The following is an 18564-nucleotide window of genomic DNA, read 5'->3' on the forward strand; positions in this document are numbered from 1 at the left end:
GCATGCTGGGGACTGTAGTGCAGCTCAGGGTAAAACGAGCCAATATCAACAGAAATTCAAGTAACTCCAGGGGCCAAACAGGATTGTGCCACAGGTCTGACTCGTGTTTGATACATGGGGTCTACCAGAAAACGCCCTACATTAAAAACTGACCACTCTATTAATCGTCAAAGTAATTGGTAGATTAGTCCGTTACTGATGTAATCGAGAGTGGCGGCCTCAGACGAGCCTAAAAAGGAGCAGAGGGTGAAAGTGTTAAAGGGTCATTTCGCAACGCTCTTCATGAGGGGCTTCCAAAAGCTCAGCGTGAGGCTCCAAAACCACACAGAGTTACTGCCACTCAGAGCCAGCGGGGGGCTTCGAGAAGAAAAAGGCAACGAGCGAGTGCGTGGGAGAGAGAGGAAAGGAGGGAGAGACAAAACGAGAGGCTTGTGCATTAAGAAGGCTGAAAAGAGGTGTGGGAAACAGACACTGTGGTTTCAGTGACCCGAATGACTGTGCGCCTCCTTCCAGAAAAGCATCGGCGTATCTCTTGAAATCAAACCTCTTTCAGCTCAGACAATAGAATAAAGCCACTGACGCAGGCTTGTTAACCACTGAGCGAGCATTCTTACAGTTTACAACCGCCGGAAGGCAGATATGGTCTCAGTCCACGGTCACCTGTACAGCTAATTAACTCCAACTACAGCAGAACACAGTTTAACATCAGAGCAGCTGCAGGTGGCGCAGTTTTTACTTTTACTGGCAAAAACCACCTGAACAATAAGACGTTTAGTGCTGTGACCGAGTTAAACGAGAGGAAAAGGAATCTTACATCACAAACTCCTGTTCGTCTTCAGCCTGGAAGTGATATGTGCGGTTATCTGCAACAGAGAACAACACGAACCGTCAAAGCTATTCAAGTGCCAACCCATCACACCATCACTGGAGTCATCACACCAAATCTAAAAGGGTAAAACAAGTAAACTGTAAATATTTTTAAAAATCTCAATGATTTTAAAGATTTCTGATGTGAGGAGCATCGGCCAAAAAACTCAAAATCTCTGCCCGATTACCGTTAGAAACGAAGGCTCTGTGCAGGTTAATTTCTCGTTCATCAAGGTCCAAACAGTGTAAACGTTCCCTCAAAGGTTCTACAGTGGTTCTAAGGTCTGATTGTGGAGCTTAAATCAGTTCCTCCAGGTGAAAAGTTGGTATTTGTTCCTTTTCATAACCGAATGTTTTAAAACAGAGCAGTAGAGTAAAAGCCTGGAGGCGAGGCGGGGCGTGTGGAGTCAGTCCAGCTTAGAACAGATCATTTCAGTGGATTATGGTTCCGTTATGTTCCCTGACTGAAGGCACTGAGATGAACCGATTTTAGTAACAGTTTAGTACCTTTATTTCTGAGAGTGAAGGACAATGTGGGCATTTGGAACCACAGCGGTGGAACCAGCAGGCATTTTTCATTTAAGCTTTTATTTTCTGGCAGAGGTTGTACTGAATCTCTGAGACATACTGGATTACAGCATGAAGGCTACATCCAGCTGGGGATTACTGCGGTTGGTGACGTCTTCAATCTCCCCAAGTTCAGCCACGTTACCCCACTGCTGCGCTCCCCTCACTGACCCCTGATGCCTACAAAGCCAAAAATGGACCAGCCCCTATCGACTTGATGGCAGTGGTGAAATCTGGAACTGGACCACGAGCCCTTCGAGCTTCGAGTGCAGCTCGGCTTGACCCGCCATCCTTCAAGGTGCGTGGAAGACCAGCGTCGAGGATGTTCTCTGTACTGGAGCCCAGGTGGGGGAATGAACTCCCACTGGCTGTCCGAACAGCAGAGTCTCTCGCGGTCTTCAAACGCAGACTGAAGACTCTTTACACAGCACTTCAATGAGCTCTGAGTGAAGTACTGACTGTCATGTATTGTGCTGCACTTATGTAGTGTATTGTAGTGTAGTGTAGTGTGTTGTATTGTAATGTGTTGTATTGTAGTGTAGTGTATTGTAGTGTAGTGTAGTGTAGTGTGTTGTATTGTAATGTGTTGTATTGTAGTGTAGTGTATTGTAGTGTGTTGTAGTGTAGTGTAGTGTGTTGTAGTGTATTGTAGTGTAGTGTGTTGTATTGTAATGTGTTGTATTGTAGCGTATTGTACTGTATTGTAGTGTAGTGTAATTTAGTGTGTTGTATTGTAATGTGTTGTATTGTAGTGTATTGTACTGTATTGTAGTGTAGTGTAGTGTAGTGTGTTGTAGTGTATTGTAGTGTATTGTATTGCAGTGTGTTGTAGTGTGGTGTATTGTATTGTACTGTATTGTAGTGTATTGTATTGTAGTGTATTGTAGTGTGTTGTAGTGTGTTGTAGTTAGTGTGTTGCACTGTTCTGTGTTCAGCTCTGCTCCTTCTCTCTCTGTATCAGTGACTGTGTTTCTATCAGTATCTGAGCTCAGGACCGTCTTTCTCTCTCTAACCTACTGGTAACGAGCAGAGAGACTTTCTTTAGACAGACTGAGCTCTTCCTGTAAGTCGCTCTGGATCAGAGCGTCTGCTAAACGCTGGAAATGGAAATGTAAATAGTGAAAAGTGTTAGCGGCCAGCACAAGTAAGGAATCTGGCAAAACAGTGTCAGTATCTGCCAGCGTTCAGCCCTGGGATTTAGTGTACATGATCATATCAAGCAACCTCAGCATATCTGTCTTTTTTGGGTTTTGCACCAACCCATTCAGGACCATTGCTAGTCTACATTAAGTTCTGACACTGGGTGTTATACAGTACGATATTTCCTGTCTTCTTTTTCCTCCGTTTATCTGGATTCCATGAAGAGCCTTTTAAAATGTGCATTTGTTGGGATCACTGAGCGTTAATACTCATTTACTTCTTTAGTCAATTCTGAGACGAACAAAAAGAGAAAATAAATGAAAAACTGTATTTAACAACTTATTAAAGTTATCTTATGCGTTTTACAGGGACACTGATGAGCTGCTGTGCTGTAAGTAGAGCAGAAGAACTCTCACTACTAGAAATACTGATGAACGGCCTACATTCAAGAAGGGGCTGAAACTGCCCTCCACTAGGGGTTTAAATCTGACCATGTAATTCTCAATATACTTTTCACTGTAAACTCTAGTAAAATTAAAGTGTATTGCGCAGCACCAGCCAGTGAAGCTAACACCGCACAAAACACTCTGATATCGGATCCGATGTCATTTTGGCTGGTGATTAATTACCATATAAATACTTGTGATCAACAATTCAATGATCTGATTAGTTCATTGCACACAGCTTTATGGTTCACGCCTACAGACCAAGGCGGCTTCCTAACGGTCGACGCGTAGCAGCTCTGAACGGACGACGGGCACAGCTCGATCTCAAGTGAGCAAACACCACGATCGCTGCCTTCTAAACGTTACAGCACCATGTCAGAACCTAGAACGTGTCTCTGTAAGACCCTTCATGTGTCCCAATAACCGCACTTTTAAAATAATTCATATTGTTTTATGACTGACATATGAATATGAAAACTAACAGGAGAAGTAACTGACCAGCTTAAATGACTGACCAGGCAAAAATGTAACGACAAACCTGATCACTACTAAAAGTGATGGTTCTTCAAGGGTTCTTTAGTAAGGAAATGGTTACATACTCTATAAACCCTCATTAAACCCTTTCCATGATTAAAGGGTTCTTCGCATCGCTAAAGGGCTCTTCAGACTGATGGAGAACGTGCTTTAGATGGTTCTATATAGAATCATTTTCAAAAACCATTCTATGCAGCACCAAACAGGGTTTTTCCATTGTTACAATGTCAAGAACAACATAAGAACCCTTTTCGTGCTATACAGAACCCTTTTAAAAACGTTCTACATGGAACCATATAAAACACGTGATCTATCAATCTAAATAATGCTTTAACGATCTAAACAGAACCATATAAAACACATTCATCTGAAGAACGCTTTGCATGATTAAAAGGTTCTTTACATCATTAAAGGGTTCTTCAGAGTGATGGAGAATGTGCTGCAGATGATTCTATGCAGAACCTTTATGTACATGGCTCTATAAAGCACCAAAAATGGTTCTTTTATTGTCACAATGTCAAGCCTGTAACAATAGAGGAACCCTTATTGGTGCTATATAGAACTCTTTTTAAAAACACTACATAGAGTCATATAAAACACATTACCCATCAATCTAAAGAACCCTTTAACAACGCAGAAAGTTCTTTAAGTGTTCAGGGTTCTCTTTAGAACCTTTTCCTTTTTTACCAAAGCCCCTTAAAGAAGCACTTTTTGAAGCGTGTGCTGATTAAAACACACACCCCAAAGAGTTCTTAATCAAGGGCAGGTGGATGAAGGGGGTTCGAGGCGCAACGTACGGGAGATGAGGTCGAAACACTTCCGGTCTTCAGCGCTGGGCTTCACCTGGCAGGTGAGCAGGTTGAGTTTGACCGGCTGCCGGTTCGACTGTGGACACACACACACACACACACACACACACAGAAAGGGCCTTGAACGTTCTACATGCTCATAAACCATTTTCTCAGTTTCATTTACTCAGTTTATCTTCAGCACCAACACGGCAAACCACTTTTAAATTAGTGGGGGCAAATTTATGGCCCTCAGTGGTCGTTATCATCAGAGACGGACTTCTGCATAAAGTAAACTGAAGGTCTTTTCAGCCTTCGCACATAATTCAAATAATGAAACAATTGGGCTGGAGATGAGGGAACCAGCCCTGTGACCGGAAGGTCACCGGTTCGATCCCCTCGGCTGACGGTCCATGAGCAAGGCACCTAACCCCCAACAGCTCCCCGGGTGCCGTTGATAGGGCTGCCCTTGCTCTGGGCGAGTGTGCTCACTGCCCCCTAGTGTGTGTGTTCACTAGTGTGCATGTATGTGGGTGTTTCACTGCACGGATGGGTCAAATGCAGAGGTCTAATTCCACTGTGTGCAAAAACACAGAGACAAATGGTTCTTAATTCTAATTCAATGAAGAGAACACGAAAAATTGCTCTATGAGGCTTCTGGTGATAAGACAAAAAAAAAGAAAAAACGAAGGTGGTCGGCTTTTTGAAGCTCCACCCAGCGAATACTGCTAGACTGGACAAGCCGTCAGGGGTTAGGTGTCTTGCTCAAGGGCATTTCAGTCACACACTGTCGGCTCAGGGGATTGAACCAGCAACATTCTGGTCACAAGGCTGGGTCTCTAACCTCCAGCCCACGACTGCCCCAGTAATAGCACTTACAGTTGGCTGGGGCAGAGCTAGCAGGACAGAAATGTCACAAACTGACTTTTGGCAAAGATACAGTGTCACTTTTCAAGCCGCCAAGCTCTTCAGTACGACCAGTTCTATTCTTGTTTGGTTTTATTTTCTTCTTCAATCATGAGTTTTTTTCAGTCATTAAGTGTGTGTAAGTGCGTGTCTGTAACTCACTGTGGCATGAGAGATAGTGAGAATTCCTCCTTTTACTGAGCACTTCCTCCTCTGCCACACCTTTCGCAGTCTGCAAGAGAATGTGATACTTTTAGTCAAGGGTGGAGGTGAAACATGCTATCATTGGTTTTATTTCTGCCTGCCTGCTGGTGCAGGAAATGCCTTAAAGATGGGTAAAAGTTTCACATTTTAATTTGACCAGAATAAGAAAACAAGATTTTTTCGTATAGATTTTATGAATCGTGCTTAATATGACCAAGAAGATGAAGTAACAAAGTAAACAGGTATTTTTAAAATTTAAAATTGACTGTAATACACGGATCAGGCATAACATCACGACCACCTCCTTGTTGCTACGCTCTTTGTCCATTTTATCAGCTCCACTTACTCACTGTCCACTCTGTTAGACGCTCCTACCTCGTCTGTCCACCTTGTAGATGTAAAGTCAGAGACTAGTCCTTCATCAGTGGTCACAGGGCGCTGCCCACAGGACGCTGCTGGCTGGATATTTTTGGTTGGTGGGCTATTCTCAGTCCAGCAGCGACACTGCTGTGTCTGATCTACTCATACCAGCGCAACACACACTAACACACCACTCCACCACCACGTCAGTGTTACTGCAGTGTTGAGAATGAGCCACCACCCAAACATTACCTGCTCTGTGAGAGTCCATGGGGGTCCTGACCACTGAAGAACAGGGTAACAGAGTATCAGAGAAACAGATGGACTACAGTCTGTAACTGTAGAACTACAGAGTGAAACTATACAGTCAGTGGAGCTGATGAAGTGGACAGTGAGCGCAGAAACGAGGAGGCGGTCAGAACGTCACGCCTGATTGGTGTGTATATGTAATAAAATGGACAGAAAATATTGCGGCTCCCAAGATTCTTTCATTTTTGTTGAAAGGACAAAATTGGTGCTCTTAACGTTTGGGCTGCGACCCCTGGTGTAGCCCGACTGCAGGATGTGCTCACGGTTTTTCTGAGAACATTGCTCTTCTGTGAAAGGACAAAGGTTATGAACCATGTATTGTGGTGGCAGACCATGCTGTTCAGAAGAGCTTCACAAAGCGTCAGAGCAGCGTGAGAGTGGGCGCGTGTGTTTGTGGTCCCTTTATGGGCAGAATGTAAAGACAGAGCATTACTTAGCAACAGAACTACACACTTCTATGTAAAAAACGGCCAAAACGCTAGTACTACAGCAGTGTGTGTGCCTGTGTGGGTGTATGCATGGCTTGTGTGCCAAGTACGCCTACCCATCACTCTTCTTCATCAGATATCCTTTCTTCTCACTGCCAAACTCTTTGTTACCCTGGAGCTGGTGCATGCTGTAGCCGCCCTGCTTGCTCTGAGAGTCCTGCTCGAGTACAAACACACAGACACCCGGACTTTTAAATGCACGATGATGAGAACTAAGGACCAACAGTGAACCGTCACATGCCTGCACATAAAGGCCCAGTCCCATTTCACCCTTCGCCCCTACCACTAAGCCTCCATTTCTAGGGGTGGGGCATCCCGATTCTCGCTGAGATAGAGGGGTGGGGTGAAGTGTTGGGGCTACATGACCCTCCAAACGGAGGTTTTTAGAGACTCACATATCAGAGAGATATGTTAAATTCAGCAAGCTGAATTTTCCCGTTCCACCTTAAATGGTGCAGCAGTTACATTCTGGTGCCTCAGGCATTAGAACTGCTACACCATTTAAGGTGGAACGGAAAAATTCGGATAAGAAGCTGGCGATTATCTGACTCCAGCTTCATGTCACTGAAGAATCAGGGGTGGGTGATGATAAAACAGAGGTTTCGTCGCACTTCGCCGGGAAGATTTCAACCGCTACCCCTTGTAACAGTCGAAAACAAGGGGTAAGGGTAAAAATGAGAAATGGGGCTGGGCCAAAGTGCGTTCCCACCTGGCTGCAAGCAGAGGTAGACGTTGCCTATAGCCTGGCGCTAGATCGTCTTTTTGTTGTGAGGGCACTCACACTAGACGGTAAGGCAAGGGCAGAGTATAACACAGACGACTAGTCTCAGCTACGAATAAGAACTCGAAATCCCAGAAAATCCCAGACCTCCGCTGTCCTCATGTAAAGCATGCAGTTAAGTTAAACTGGACTGGACCGGTTTGTGTTTTTACGAGTAGTCAAAACACAAGATAGCGTCCAGAAACGCTGAAGTCACAGTGAGAGCCAAAGAACATTTCACTACAAACAGGCAGCTGACATAAAGTCGATGTCTGGATCCATACGGTATAAACATGATAAAGGCTCCTAGGCCACGTGCACTGCAGGTAAAAGTGGCCCAAATCTGATTTTCGCTTTGAGTAGTGTAGGCTCAGCTTAAACTGCTGAGCATGAAGCACAAAATGCCACTAGAGTTCTTTGGGTTTTTTATGGCTTTTAACACTATGGTGACCATGGTGGTCCTCCTGCCATGCTGTTCTGCCTGGCATCATACAGGGTGAAGTTTACTAATAACACTCTGTGAAAAAAGGTCTTAAATAAAATAAGTCAGGGTCACATCAACAGGCTCACACTACAAGAGCTGAACAGCAAATAAACTTACCTATATACACACACACACACACACACGTATACAAGGGTGTGTGTGTGCATGTGTGTGTGTGTGTACATATATACACACAGTACCGTGTGAAAGTTTTAGGCATCTAAGTAAATGTTTAAACAATGTACCTCAGCAGTGAGTTTATCACAATATACATTAGAATAAAGTCGTATTCATAATTCAAATAAACAGAAAAACAATAAAAAGTAACAAGAATTTCTCGGTCCATATTTTTCCTGGACACCTTCACAGCCGCCACAGAGACTCGTTAATATCATCAATGACATCATGAGCTCAATTTACTGAGCACTGATTGGTCAAACCAGGAGCTGCTTTTTAACTACATATAATACTGGACTTCCTCGAGGAGGAGAGGCTTGGAGATGGGTCAACACACACACTCACATCCAGAAAAGCACTGTTTATTATATATATATATATAAATTAATATTCTATACATTTAGTTTATTCAAATATTAACACTTTTCTCAGCAAATAAACACAAACTACACAAATAAACAGATTTTGAAAACGTGTCTTGGGGGCCTGAGACTTTCACACAGTGCTGCGAATACACACACAACAAATCGCTGTTGTCGGAACAAAACCTCGTATCTCCAAAATGGTAACTTTACAAGAAAATGAATAAACCCACTTCTCTTTTTCTCCTGTTTCCTTCGCTCCATTCTTCATGACATTTACCCACGACGTACAGAGCAACAGGTATTTTCAAATGAACTCACAAACTGATAAAGGTAAAAACTGGAGATCCGTTTTCTTTCGACAACACCGAAATGTGTAAATTATTCTACCCCCATTTCTTTTTTGTGGCCATGACATTCACTGCTTTGGTGGCCCAAGTGGCCAGTGCCAACTTTTATATCTGTCCATCTCAACCGTACACGATAAACAGAGTCTTTCAGGGTCACTAAATTCATTCTATACATTCTGATATATACATTTACGCGACACCAACCACACTGCATGCCGAGCATGCTAAGCACTTACTCTCCTAGACTTCAGTCCAAAAAGGCAGCGGAAAAGTGAAAGAGACACAGGAGAGAGTTTGAAAACGCAGCACATGAGCAACGTGTGCGTGGACATGTATATGCATATAATAAGAGACAGATATAAATAAATCAAATGAAAAAGGGACGGAGAGAAGACGTGACATATGCACTACGTCATAAAGGGAACTGGGAATCCACTTTGCGATCCTGCTGGTGCTAAAATGTTTCATTTACTGGCAAAGAGAAACGAATCCTTAGCAAACGAGCCTTTTCTAAAACCATACGTTACAAATTTCAGTGTCAATCGGTCAGTGACTCTCTACTGAGCAACCAGTGGGGCACAACACTGGTTACCAGCAAGGCCGACCTCATACTGGCTACCAGCATGGTACAGCACTGGGTGCTCCCTCTCACTCTTACTCATCTTAGCTTAACACTTAAAGAGAGCCCAGCAGGTCTAAATAACAACTATGACTAATACTCAGTAACTAGCACTAGTCCTAAGATTGAACCCTGGGGCACACCAGGGCGTCTGCCTACCTCCTTCTGTTCCAGTTGCAGGGAAGACTTGATAAGATCCCTCAGGGCTGTGAGCTGCTTCTTCTCCTCATCCTGAGTTTGTTTTATCTAAGAGACAGAAACGCAGAGTCATGCAAACAAGCAGACGGAGCTCATCTTGCCAGGAAACCTTTACGCCTGGGCTGGACTAAAGAACGATAATTGGGTCATTCTACAGAAACATCCACTCATCTATCCATAGGAGTCACTGGTTGCATTTTACTAAACGGCTGCTACAGAATGTCAAACCGCACGCTGTCCATCAGGGAACGTCCACTAAAATATGGAATTTAATCCATTTGTGTTTCTGTTTTTTCACAGTGACCTCAGAATAAAGTCGGTCACACCGGTGACGTCAGCTAAAAGCTTCATATGAGATCATGAGCTGAATGAGAAGATCTCTGAGAGACGCAGTGGACTCACCATGAGCTTTTCTCCATAGATCCTCAGACAACAGGTCAAAGGAGGTCGAGTGACGTCATCAGTGTGACTTTTATCAAGCTAAGAGATTTTTTGTTAAGCGGTGACACCAGTGACACGACTCCTGGGGGACTTTTATTATATAATATTTATTTGGCTTTTGCTTTCTTTGTCATTTGATTTCAAAGTCATGAAGAGATTATTGTAGTGAAAATTGCAATTTTTTTGCAATTCAAAATATGACATCTTTACACACAACTGTGGGGACGAGCTCTTCTGAGGCGCTTGGAAGTCTAGATAATTGATGTAAACAACAATATTGCTAAACTGAGGCTCAAGAAGGTGTAAATGTTAGGTAACACTTTATTTGAAGGCTACCTACATAAGGGCTTTATGACGCATTCATAAGCACTGAATGTGTTTATGAAGCGCTACTTGAACATTTATTAAGTGCTTATGTCGGTTCTCGCCACCTGACATAACATGTTTTATGAAATAAATGACATTGTACTGACATAATAAGAATAAACGTTGAACATATTTACAGTACTAAACACATTTAAACCCTATACAGAACTATTTATGTCAGCATTCTTAAGATCATTGTACTGATATCAGGTGAAATATGCCTGGAAACCACCCCCTCTTCCCTCCATGGCATGGATAAGATGATTGATGCAATTATGTATAGGGTTTAAATATGTTTAGTGCTGTAAATATGTTTGTTTATTCTTATTATGTCAGTACAATGTCATTTATTTCATAAAACATGTTATGTCAGATTTCGAGAACCGACATAAGCACTTAATAAATGTTCAAGTAGTAAACATTATTCAGTGCTTATGAATGCGTCATAAAGCCCTTATGTAGGTAGGCTTCAAATAAAGTGTTACCAAATGTTAAAATAACATGGTTATGATATTATAAATAATATGTATATTAAATTGTAACCCTAACATCCATAAACACCAGGGACACAAAAATGGACGTTTCTGTAGAATGAGTCAATTCTTCTTTCAGCACCGATGCCGTTTCAAAATGTAACTGAAAAAGTCTTCAGTCAAAGTAAAAATTAACAGCAGCTTTAATTACAGACAAAAATGAAAGGCTCTAGGTCAAAAGGCAGCGTACATACATTGTAAAGATCAGCAGCGAGCTTCTCAATGTACTGCTTGAGCTTATCGGCCGTCTTCAGGCCATCTTGGAAGAAGCTGAAAATGAATCGGAAAAACAGGAAATCAATGTTCTTCTTGGCAAATCAAACCTTCGGACAACCTGCGAAGACAAACATCTTTGTTTTCCGAATGGCCTCAATGACTTCCAGATGAGTCCAACTTCATCACGATACGCAAAAATGTTCCCATTAGCTCACAAAAACAGTTTCCGCAGTTTCCTGATGAGTAATAATGGGAATTTAATCACTGCCTCTAAGTGACAAAACTAACTCTTCTCAGCCAACTACCTGCGTCCAACTCAGGTTCATCTTCAAAACATTCACTTCAGGTGTAGCAGCAGTGCGAACGAGCAGCCTTAATTACCGATGCAGATGACTAACAGCTTGCAGACACTAACGACCCGAGTCAAACACGATGAGTCAGAGCTCCACATACTGCAGCCGCATGGCTTCTCTCCCACTGCTGTTTAGGCCCATCTGGGCATCTCTGGTAAACAGACTATGATTTCTGTAACTATAATAATGTCGCACACAAAAACTGCACCACAAAAACAAAGATCATCACAGGGGAGTGGTCACTAATAGGCGGACTGCGGTCCGAGTCCACACCTAGACGCTGTCCTACGTGGACCTGGACCTGTAACCAATAAACTATGGAGATGGGTGGTCCTGTTTTAATCAGCGTAGCTTTTCTAGTCATTAGGGTTCCGCTTTAGTGCCCGGGAGACTCACAGACCAATCACATGCACTGTAAATATCACACATGAGGCTACTCAGCCAATCAGATCTGTGTATTACGACGAGCTCTGAGACTCGAGTGAGTGACGCCACACAGGGGAGGGATGAGGAGAGAAACAGCAGTCAGAGAAGAAAGTGAGTCAGAGGGAAGTTATTCCACATGACGTGATCTAAAAAGAGGAAACTGACAGTAAATGTTGTTGAAATCTGACCGAACTGGACTTTATTTGATCTGATGTTCAGTAAATGTTGTTGAAATCTGACCGAACTGGACTTTATTTGATCCGATGTTCAGTAAATGTTGTTGAAATCTGACCGAACTGGACTTTATTTGATCCGATGTTCAGTAAATGTTGTTGAAATCTGACCGAACTGGACTTTATTTGATCTGATGTTCAGTAAATGTTGTTGAAATCTGACCGAACTGGACTTTATTTGATCTGATGTTCAGTAAATGTTGTTGAAATCTGACCGAACTGGACTTTATTTGATCTGATGTTCAGTAAATGTTGTTGAAATCTGACCGAACTGGACTTTATTTGATCTGATGTTCAGTAAATGTTGTTGAAATCTGACCGAACTGGACTTTATTTGATCTGATGTTCAGTAAATGTTGTTGAAATCTGACCGAACTGGACTTTATTTGATCTGATGTTCAGTAAATGTTGTTGAAATCTGACCGAACTGGACTTTATTTGATCTGATGTTCAGTAAACGTTGTTGAAATCTGACCGAACTGGACTTTATTTGATCCGATGTTCAGTAAACGTTGTTGAAATCTGACCGAACTGGACTTTATTTGATCTGACGTTCAGTAAACGTTGTTGAAATCTGACCGAACTGGACTTTATTTGATCTGACGTTCAGTAAACGTTGTTGAAATCTGACCGAACTGGACTTTATTTGATCTGACGTTCAGTAAACGTTGGTGAAATCTGACCGAACTGGACTTTATTTGATCTGACGTTCAGTAAACGTTGGTGAAATCTGACCGAACTGGACTTTATTTGATCTGACGTTCAGTAAACGTTGGTGAAATCTGACCGAACTGGACTTTATTTGATCTGACGTTCAGTAAACGTTGGTGAAATCTGACCGAACTGGACTTTATTTGATCTGACGTTCAGTAAACGTTGGTGAAATCTGACCGAACTGGACTTTATTTGATCTGACGTTCAGTAAACGTTGGTGAAATCTGACCGAACTGGACTTTATTTGATCTGACGTTCAGTAAACGTTGGTGAAATCTGACCGAACTGGACTTTATTTGATCTGACGTTCAGTAAACGTTGGTGAAATCTGACCGAACTGGACTTTATTTGATCTGACGTTCAGTAAACGTTGGTGAAATCTGACCGAACTGGACTTTATTTGATCTGACGTTCAGTAAATGTTGTTGAAATCTGACCGAACTGGACTTTATTTGATCTGATGTTCAGTAAATGTTGTTGAAATCTGACCGAACTGGACTTTATTTGATCTGATGTTCAGTAAATGTTGTTGAAATCTGACCGAACTGGACTTTATTTGATCTGATGTTCAGTAAATGTTGTTGAAATCTGACCGAACTGGACTTTATTTGATCTGATGTTCAGTAAATGTTGTTGAAATCTGACCGAACTGGACTTTATTTGATCTGATGTTCAGTAAATGTTGGTGAAATCTGACCGAACTGGACTTTATTTGATCTGATGTTCAGTAAATGTTGGTGAAATCTGACCGAACTGGACTTTATTTGATCTGATGTTCAGTAAACGTTGGTGAAATCTGACCGAACTGGACTTTATTTGATCTGATGTTCAGTAAACGTTGGTGAAATCTGACCGAACTGGACTTTATTTGATCTGATGTTCAGTAAACGTTGTTGAAATCTGACCGAACTGGACTTTATTTGATCTGATGTTCAGTAAACGTTGAAATCTGACCGAACTGGACTTTATTTGATCTGATGTTCAGTAAATGTTGTTGAAATCTGACCGAACTGGACTTTATTTGATCTGATGTTCAGTAAATGTTGTTGAAATCTGACCGAACTGGACTTTATTTGATCTGATGTTCAGTAAATGTTGTTGAAATCTGACCGAACTGGACTTTATTTGATCCGATGTTCAGTAAATGTTGTTGAAATCTGACCGAACTGGACTTTATTTGATCCGATGTTCAGTAAATGTTGAAATCTGACCGAACTGGACTTTATTTGATCTGATGTTCAGTAAATGTTGTTGAAATCTGACCGAACTGGACTTTATTTGATCTGATGTTCAGTAAACGTTGTTGAAATCTGACCGAACTGGACTTTATTTGATCTGATGTTCAGCTGTCGACTGTATAAGATGCTGATATTCCTACTCGGCTATTTCAGTAAACAGTATATGGCACAGGATGTGTCAGGATGCAGGTCAGACGGGAATTTTCTCTAACCGGACCTCATTGAATTGTAATTTAATAACCCTGTTATGATGCATATGGGTGGAGCAGTATCACTGCACATTGCAAATTATTATTATTGTACAGTGAACTCACCACATATGTGAATAAATCAAGATGGAAAAGAATTCATCTGCTCTTCATAGAAATGTACATCTATGAACAAAGCAAATAGCTTATAACAGCGGCGCAAGTCAAGATATGGGACCTATTAGACAGTAAGCAAACAGCTGCTTTTCGCAGGCAATGTGCAGCAACAAAAGCCTAGTAAAGCCTAGTGTGGTTAGACGCAAGAGAAGACAGTGCTCATTTAGATGCTGCTCCTCAGACACAAGCTGGTAAATGAATGATTTCTGTGTTTTAAGGCTCTGATACTAGATTTTAAAGCTCAAAATGACCTTAAAGCACTGCTTACATCTCCGTGTGTCTGTCTGTTTATGTTCCATACGTAATATTAGATCTGCAGATTCTGACCTTCTGCAAATAACTTCTGTAAAACACACAAACTTGGAGAGACTCTTTCAGTTCTTCTGCTACTGTGGAGCTCAGTTCAGCTTTTATTAGACAGTCGAGCTCAGAGCTCACCTTTGATAAACATCTGAAAACGCAGCTCTTTGACTCAGAGCTTTTCTTTAAAACTATGTCTTGTGACATTTATCTTCAAATTTAATACTAATAATTTCTTGTATAATTATGTTTTACCTGCCACCTGTAAAGCACTTTAAGCTGCCATCGGCATAAAAAGTGCAATATAAATAAAATGTATTATTATTATTATTATTATTAGTAGTAGTTTTGGTTCATACCTGTACACTTTGAAAATACACTGAGAAGTTGTTTTTTCCCCCATGACACAGAAGGTCAAAAGCCTAAACTTGGTTTAAAGGATACAGCTGAGTGCTGGCGTTGCAACTCTGAAGAGAGGGACCTTATTCATGCTATGTGGCGCCGCCCTAGAGTTCAGGAATTTTGAAATGTAGAGACAAAAATGTGATGAGTACCGATCCGCTTTGTTGTTATTGTCATTTTCATTTGTATTTATTTATTTTGTCACCTGACTTATTTCTAAGATGTGTGTTTGCTTGTGCATTTATTTATTCATTCATTTATTATTATTATTATTATTATTCTTCATTTTAATGAAACAGAGCCTTGTACTGCACTGGATTAAGTCAGGTCATGAATGTAGCACTGGCACAGTTAGGGTGGGAAGGGGGAGGGTAAAGGGTGTCATGTTATTATAAAATACAAATATCTAAGAGGAAAATCAATAAAAAAATTGTTAATCATAAAAAAGGTCAAACACCAAAGAAAAAAAAAGAACAAAAGGAAGCAAATGATAGCCCATAACATCCTAGTGCCTGTCCAGTGTTTAAACCAGGCAGTGTGAGTGGGGCAAAACTGCGCTTTTCTGCTTAGTCACCATGACGACCTCAGTATGAACTGTATTTTGGACAGAAGCTGTTCCAGAATAACAGTTTCTAACTTCACACTCTCATCATTACCTCCAGATCAGAAAACAGCATCATACAAACATCCTAACTAGACTAAACCTCCTAAATCCTGTCCTAACTTTAGGATGAAGCCCAGCAGGGTCCTGACTTCTGTTTAAGGCCCGTTTCTCTGGTTTTGAGGCGGCTGAGTCAGACTGTAAACCCCGGCTTTCACTGGGAGACGTTTTTCTTTGCTAACTCTTCGAAAAAAAATCTCAGACGCTGCCGACTCGAACTCCACCGCCCCTCTGATCACCTTCCTGTGTTAATGTTGATGATGAAATATTACAGTGATGGTGGTGAATAATGAGGAGACGGAGCTGAACGGGTGTCTGTTTATTAGGAGGAGTAACGTCAGTGCGCTCGACTAAAGCGTTTGGGAAATGGAGACTGAAACTGAGGAGCAGTGGCGCTCTGATAAACAGCAGGGGGCGCTCTCACGGTATTCACATCTCACAGTTTACCACACTTTAGTTTTGTTTTGACCGCTTCACATCAGTGACGGTAGCTATCTGGCTAATTATTTTGATTACGTGCTTACGCTTCAGCTGTGTGCATATGGTTGGTTGCTAGGTAACAGATGTGGTGGTTGATTGTCGACTTTGATCGAGCAGGTTAAAATTTCTTAACTTGAGATAACAAAAGATGACATAAGATTCATAAAATAAGACCAGGTTTGCTTCTGTAATACAAATTAGTGAAAAATCTTATCTTGACCTGTCGGATCTTGAGTTAAGGCGAAAGGATAGGACGTTTCCGTAATATGGGATGTAATATGATGGGGGAAATGCTGCATCTCGTCCAGTGTGACAAGACCGCAGTGGGCTTCAGCATCACTCTGCATCTGGGAAATCTTGGGAAAAGCTCAGTGAAGCGTTAAAGAGGAAAATGATGCCTCATGGTATTTTTAGAGCTCGTCTCTAGCGCACGATGACATAACAAGGTCCCGAACTGCAAGGTAAGTGCTCTAAAATCAATAGGACGTTGACTCTGCTGATGTGTCGATACTGCTTGCACTGGTCTTTCTCAGCTCATCGCTTTCTCAGGATCAGGGGACGCTGACATTTCGCCAGGCTGTAGGAAACACTCTCTTCCTCTCTGAGCAACAGCTCTCAACCTCTTAAGCGGCGATTAACACTTCTTCACACGCTGTACTAGGGATGTGTGACGGTGTCAGAATCATATTGTATCGGGAGAAAAAATAAACACAAAGACAAATCGCTCATCCTACCAAGTCTCAGAGAAGGTTACTGACAGCAGGCCTTACAGCTGCAAAGACAATCAGACTGCAGGTGATTCGCACCTGATATACTGATAGTCTAAAACACTTCTGGATTACTTATTCTAACATACCCTGTGTATATATGGACAAAAGTATTGGGACACCTACACATTACATTTATAGGCATTAATATGGAGTTGGTCCCCCTTTGCAGCTCTAACAGTTTCTACTCTTCTGGGAAGCTTCTACAAGATTTTGGAGAGTGAATTTGTGCTCATTCATCCAGAAGAGCATTTGTGAGGTCAGACACTGACATCGGGCGAGAAGGCCTGGCTCACAATCTCCGTTCTAGTTCATCCCAAATGTGTTCTATCGGGTTGAGGTCAAGCTCTTCCACATCAAACTCACCCAGTCAGGCCTTATGGAGCTGCTTTGCGCTCTGGGGTTCAGTCAGGCTGGAGCAGAAAAGGTTCTTCCCCAAACTGTTCATAGAAAGTTGGAACCGTAGAATCGTAGAATAGAAAAAATGTCTTGGTCTGCTGAAGCACTAAGATCTCCCTTCCCTGGAACTAAGAGGTCTAGACAAACCCCTGAAAAGCAGATAACTGAACTCAATAATTAGGAGGTGTGTCCCAATACTTTTGAGTATATGCACACGCGCACACACACACACACACACACACACACACACACACACACACACACACTATATTTCCAAAAGTTTTCACTTCCCCATCCAAACAACTGAATCCAGGTGTTCTGGTCACTTCCATGCCCACAGGTGTATAAAGCCGAGCCCCTCGGCCTGCAGACTGCTTCTACAGACATTAGTGAAAGAATGGGTCGCTCTCAGGAGCTCAGTGAATTCCAGCGTGGTGCCGTGATCGGACGCCACCTGTGCAGCAAGTCCAGTCGTGAAATTTCCTCACTACTAAATATTCCACAGTCAACTGTCAGTGGGATTATAACAAAGTGGAAGCGATTCGGCCACGTAAAATGACAGAGCGGTCAGCGGATGCTGAGGGGCATAGTGCGCAGAGGTCACCAACTTTCTGCAGAGTCAATCACTACAGACCTCCAAACTTCATGTGGCCTTCAGATCAGCTCAAGAACAGCGTAGAGAGCTTCATGGAATGGGTTTCCATGGCCGAGCAGCTGCATCCAAGCCTTACATCACCAAGCGCAATGCAAAGCGTGGAATGCAGTGGAGTAAAGCGCCGCCACTGGACTCTAGAGCAGTGGAGACGTGTTCTCTGGAGTGACCAATCACGCTTCTCCGTCTGGGAATCCAATGGACGAGTCTGGGTTTGGCCGTTGCCAGGAGACGGTACTTGTCTGACTGCATTGTGCCGAGTGTAAAGTTTGGTGGAGGGGGGATCATGGTGTGGGGCTGTTCCAGTGAAAGGAACTCTTAAAGCTTCAGCACCAAGAGATTCTGGACAATTTCACGCTCCCAGCTTTGTGGGAACAGTTTGGGGACGGCCCCTTCCTGCTCCAACATGACTGCGCACCAGTGCACAAAGCAGGTCCATAAAGACACAGATGAGCCAGT

The 18564-nt window shown here is 42.4% G+C and overlaps 1 protein-coding gene across 8 annotated transcripts in view; it reads right to left on the reverse strand.

The window, feature by feature from the left end:
- asap1b (ArfGAP with SH3 domain, ankyrin repeat and PH domain 1b) overlaps positions 1–18564 on the reverse strand; it is a 146494-nt gene that overhangs the window by 48198 nt on the left and 79732 nt on the right. For 4 of the 8 annotated variants that reach the window (XM_017709226.2, XM_017709221.2, XM_037533820.1 and 1 more), the window contains exons 8-14: positions 11094–11169; positions 9521–9607; positions 8979–8987; positions 6666–6769; positions 5411–5480; positions 4352–4439; positions 815–863 (exon numbers count right to left, since the gene is read on the reverse strand). In XM_017709226.2, the coding sequence (XP_017564715.1) occupies positions 815–863; positions 4352–4439; positions 5411–5480; positions 6666–6769; positions 8979–8987; positions 9521–9607; positions 11094–11169 (483 nt within the window). The remainder of the gene's footprint in view (positions 1–814; positions 864–4351; positions 4440–5410; positions 5481–6665; positions 6770–8978; positions 8988–9520; positions 9608–11093; positions 11170–18564) is intronic. The other 4 variants (XM_017709227.2, XM_017709223.2, XM_017709225.2 and 1 more) reach the window with 2 other exon arrangements.

Source organism: Pygocentrus nattereri, chromosome 24 (genome assembly GCF_015220715.1).
Source record: "Pygocentrus nattereri isolate fPygNat1 chromosome 24, fPygNat1.pri, whole genome shotgun sequence".
Taxonomy (NCBI): domain Eukaryota; kingdom Metazoa; phylum Chordata; class Actinopteri; order Characiformes; family Serrasalmidae; genus Pygocentrus; species Pygocentrus nattereri.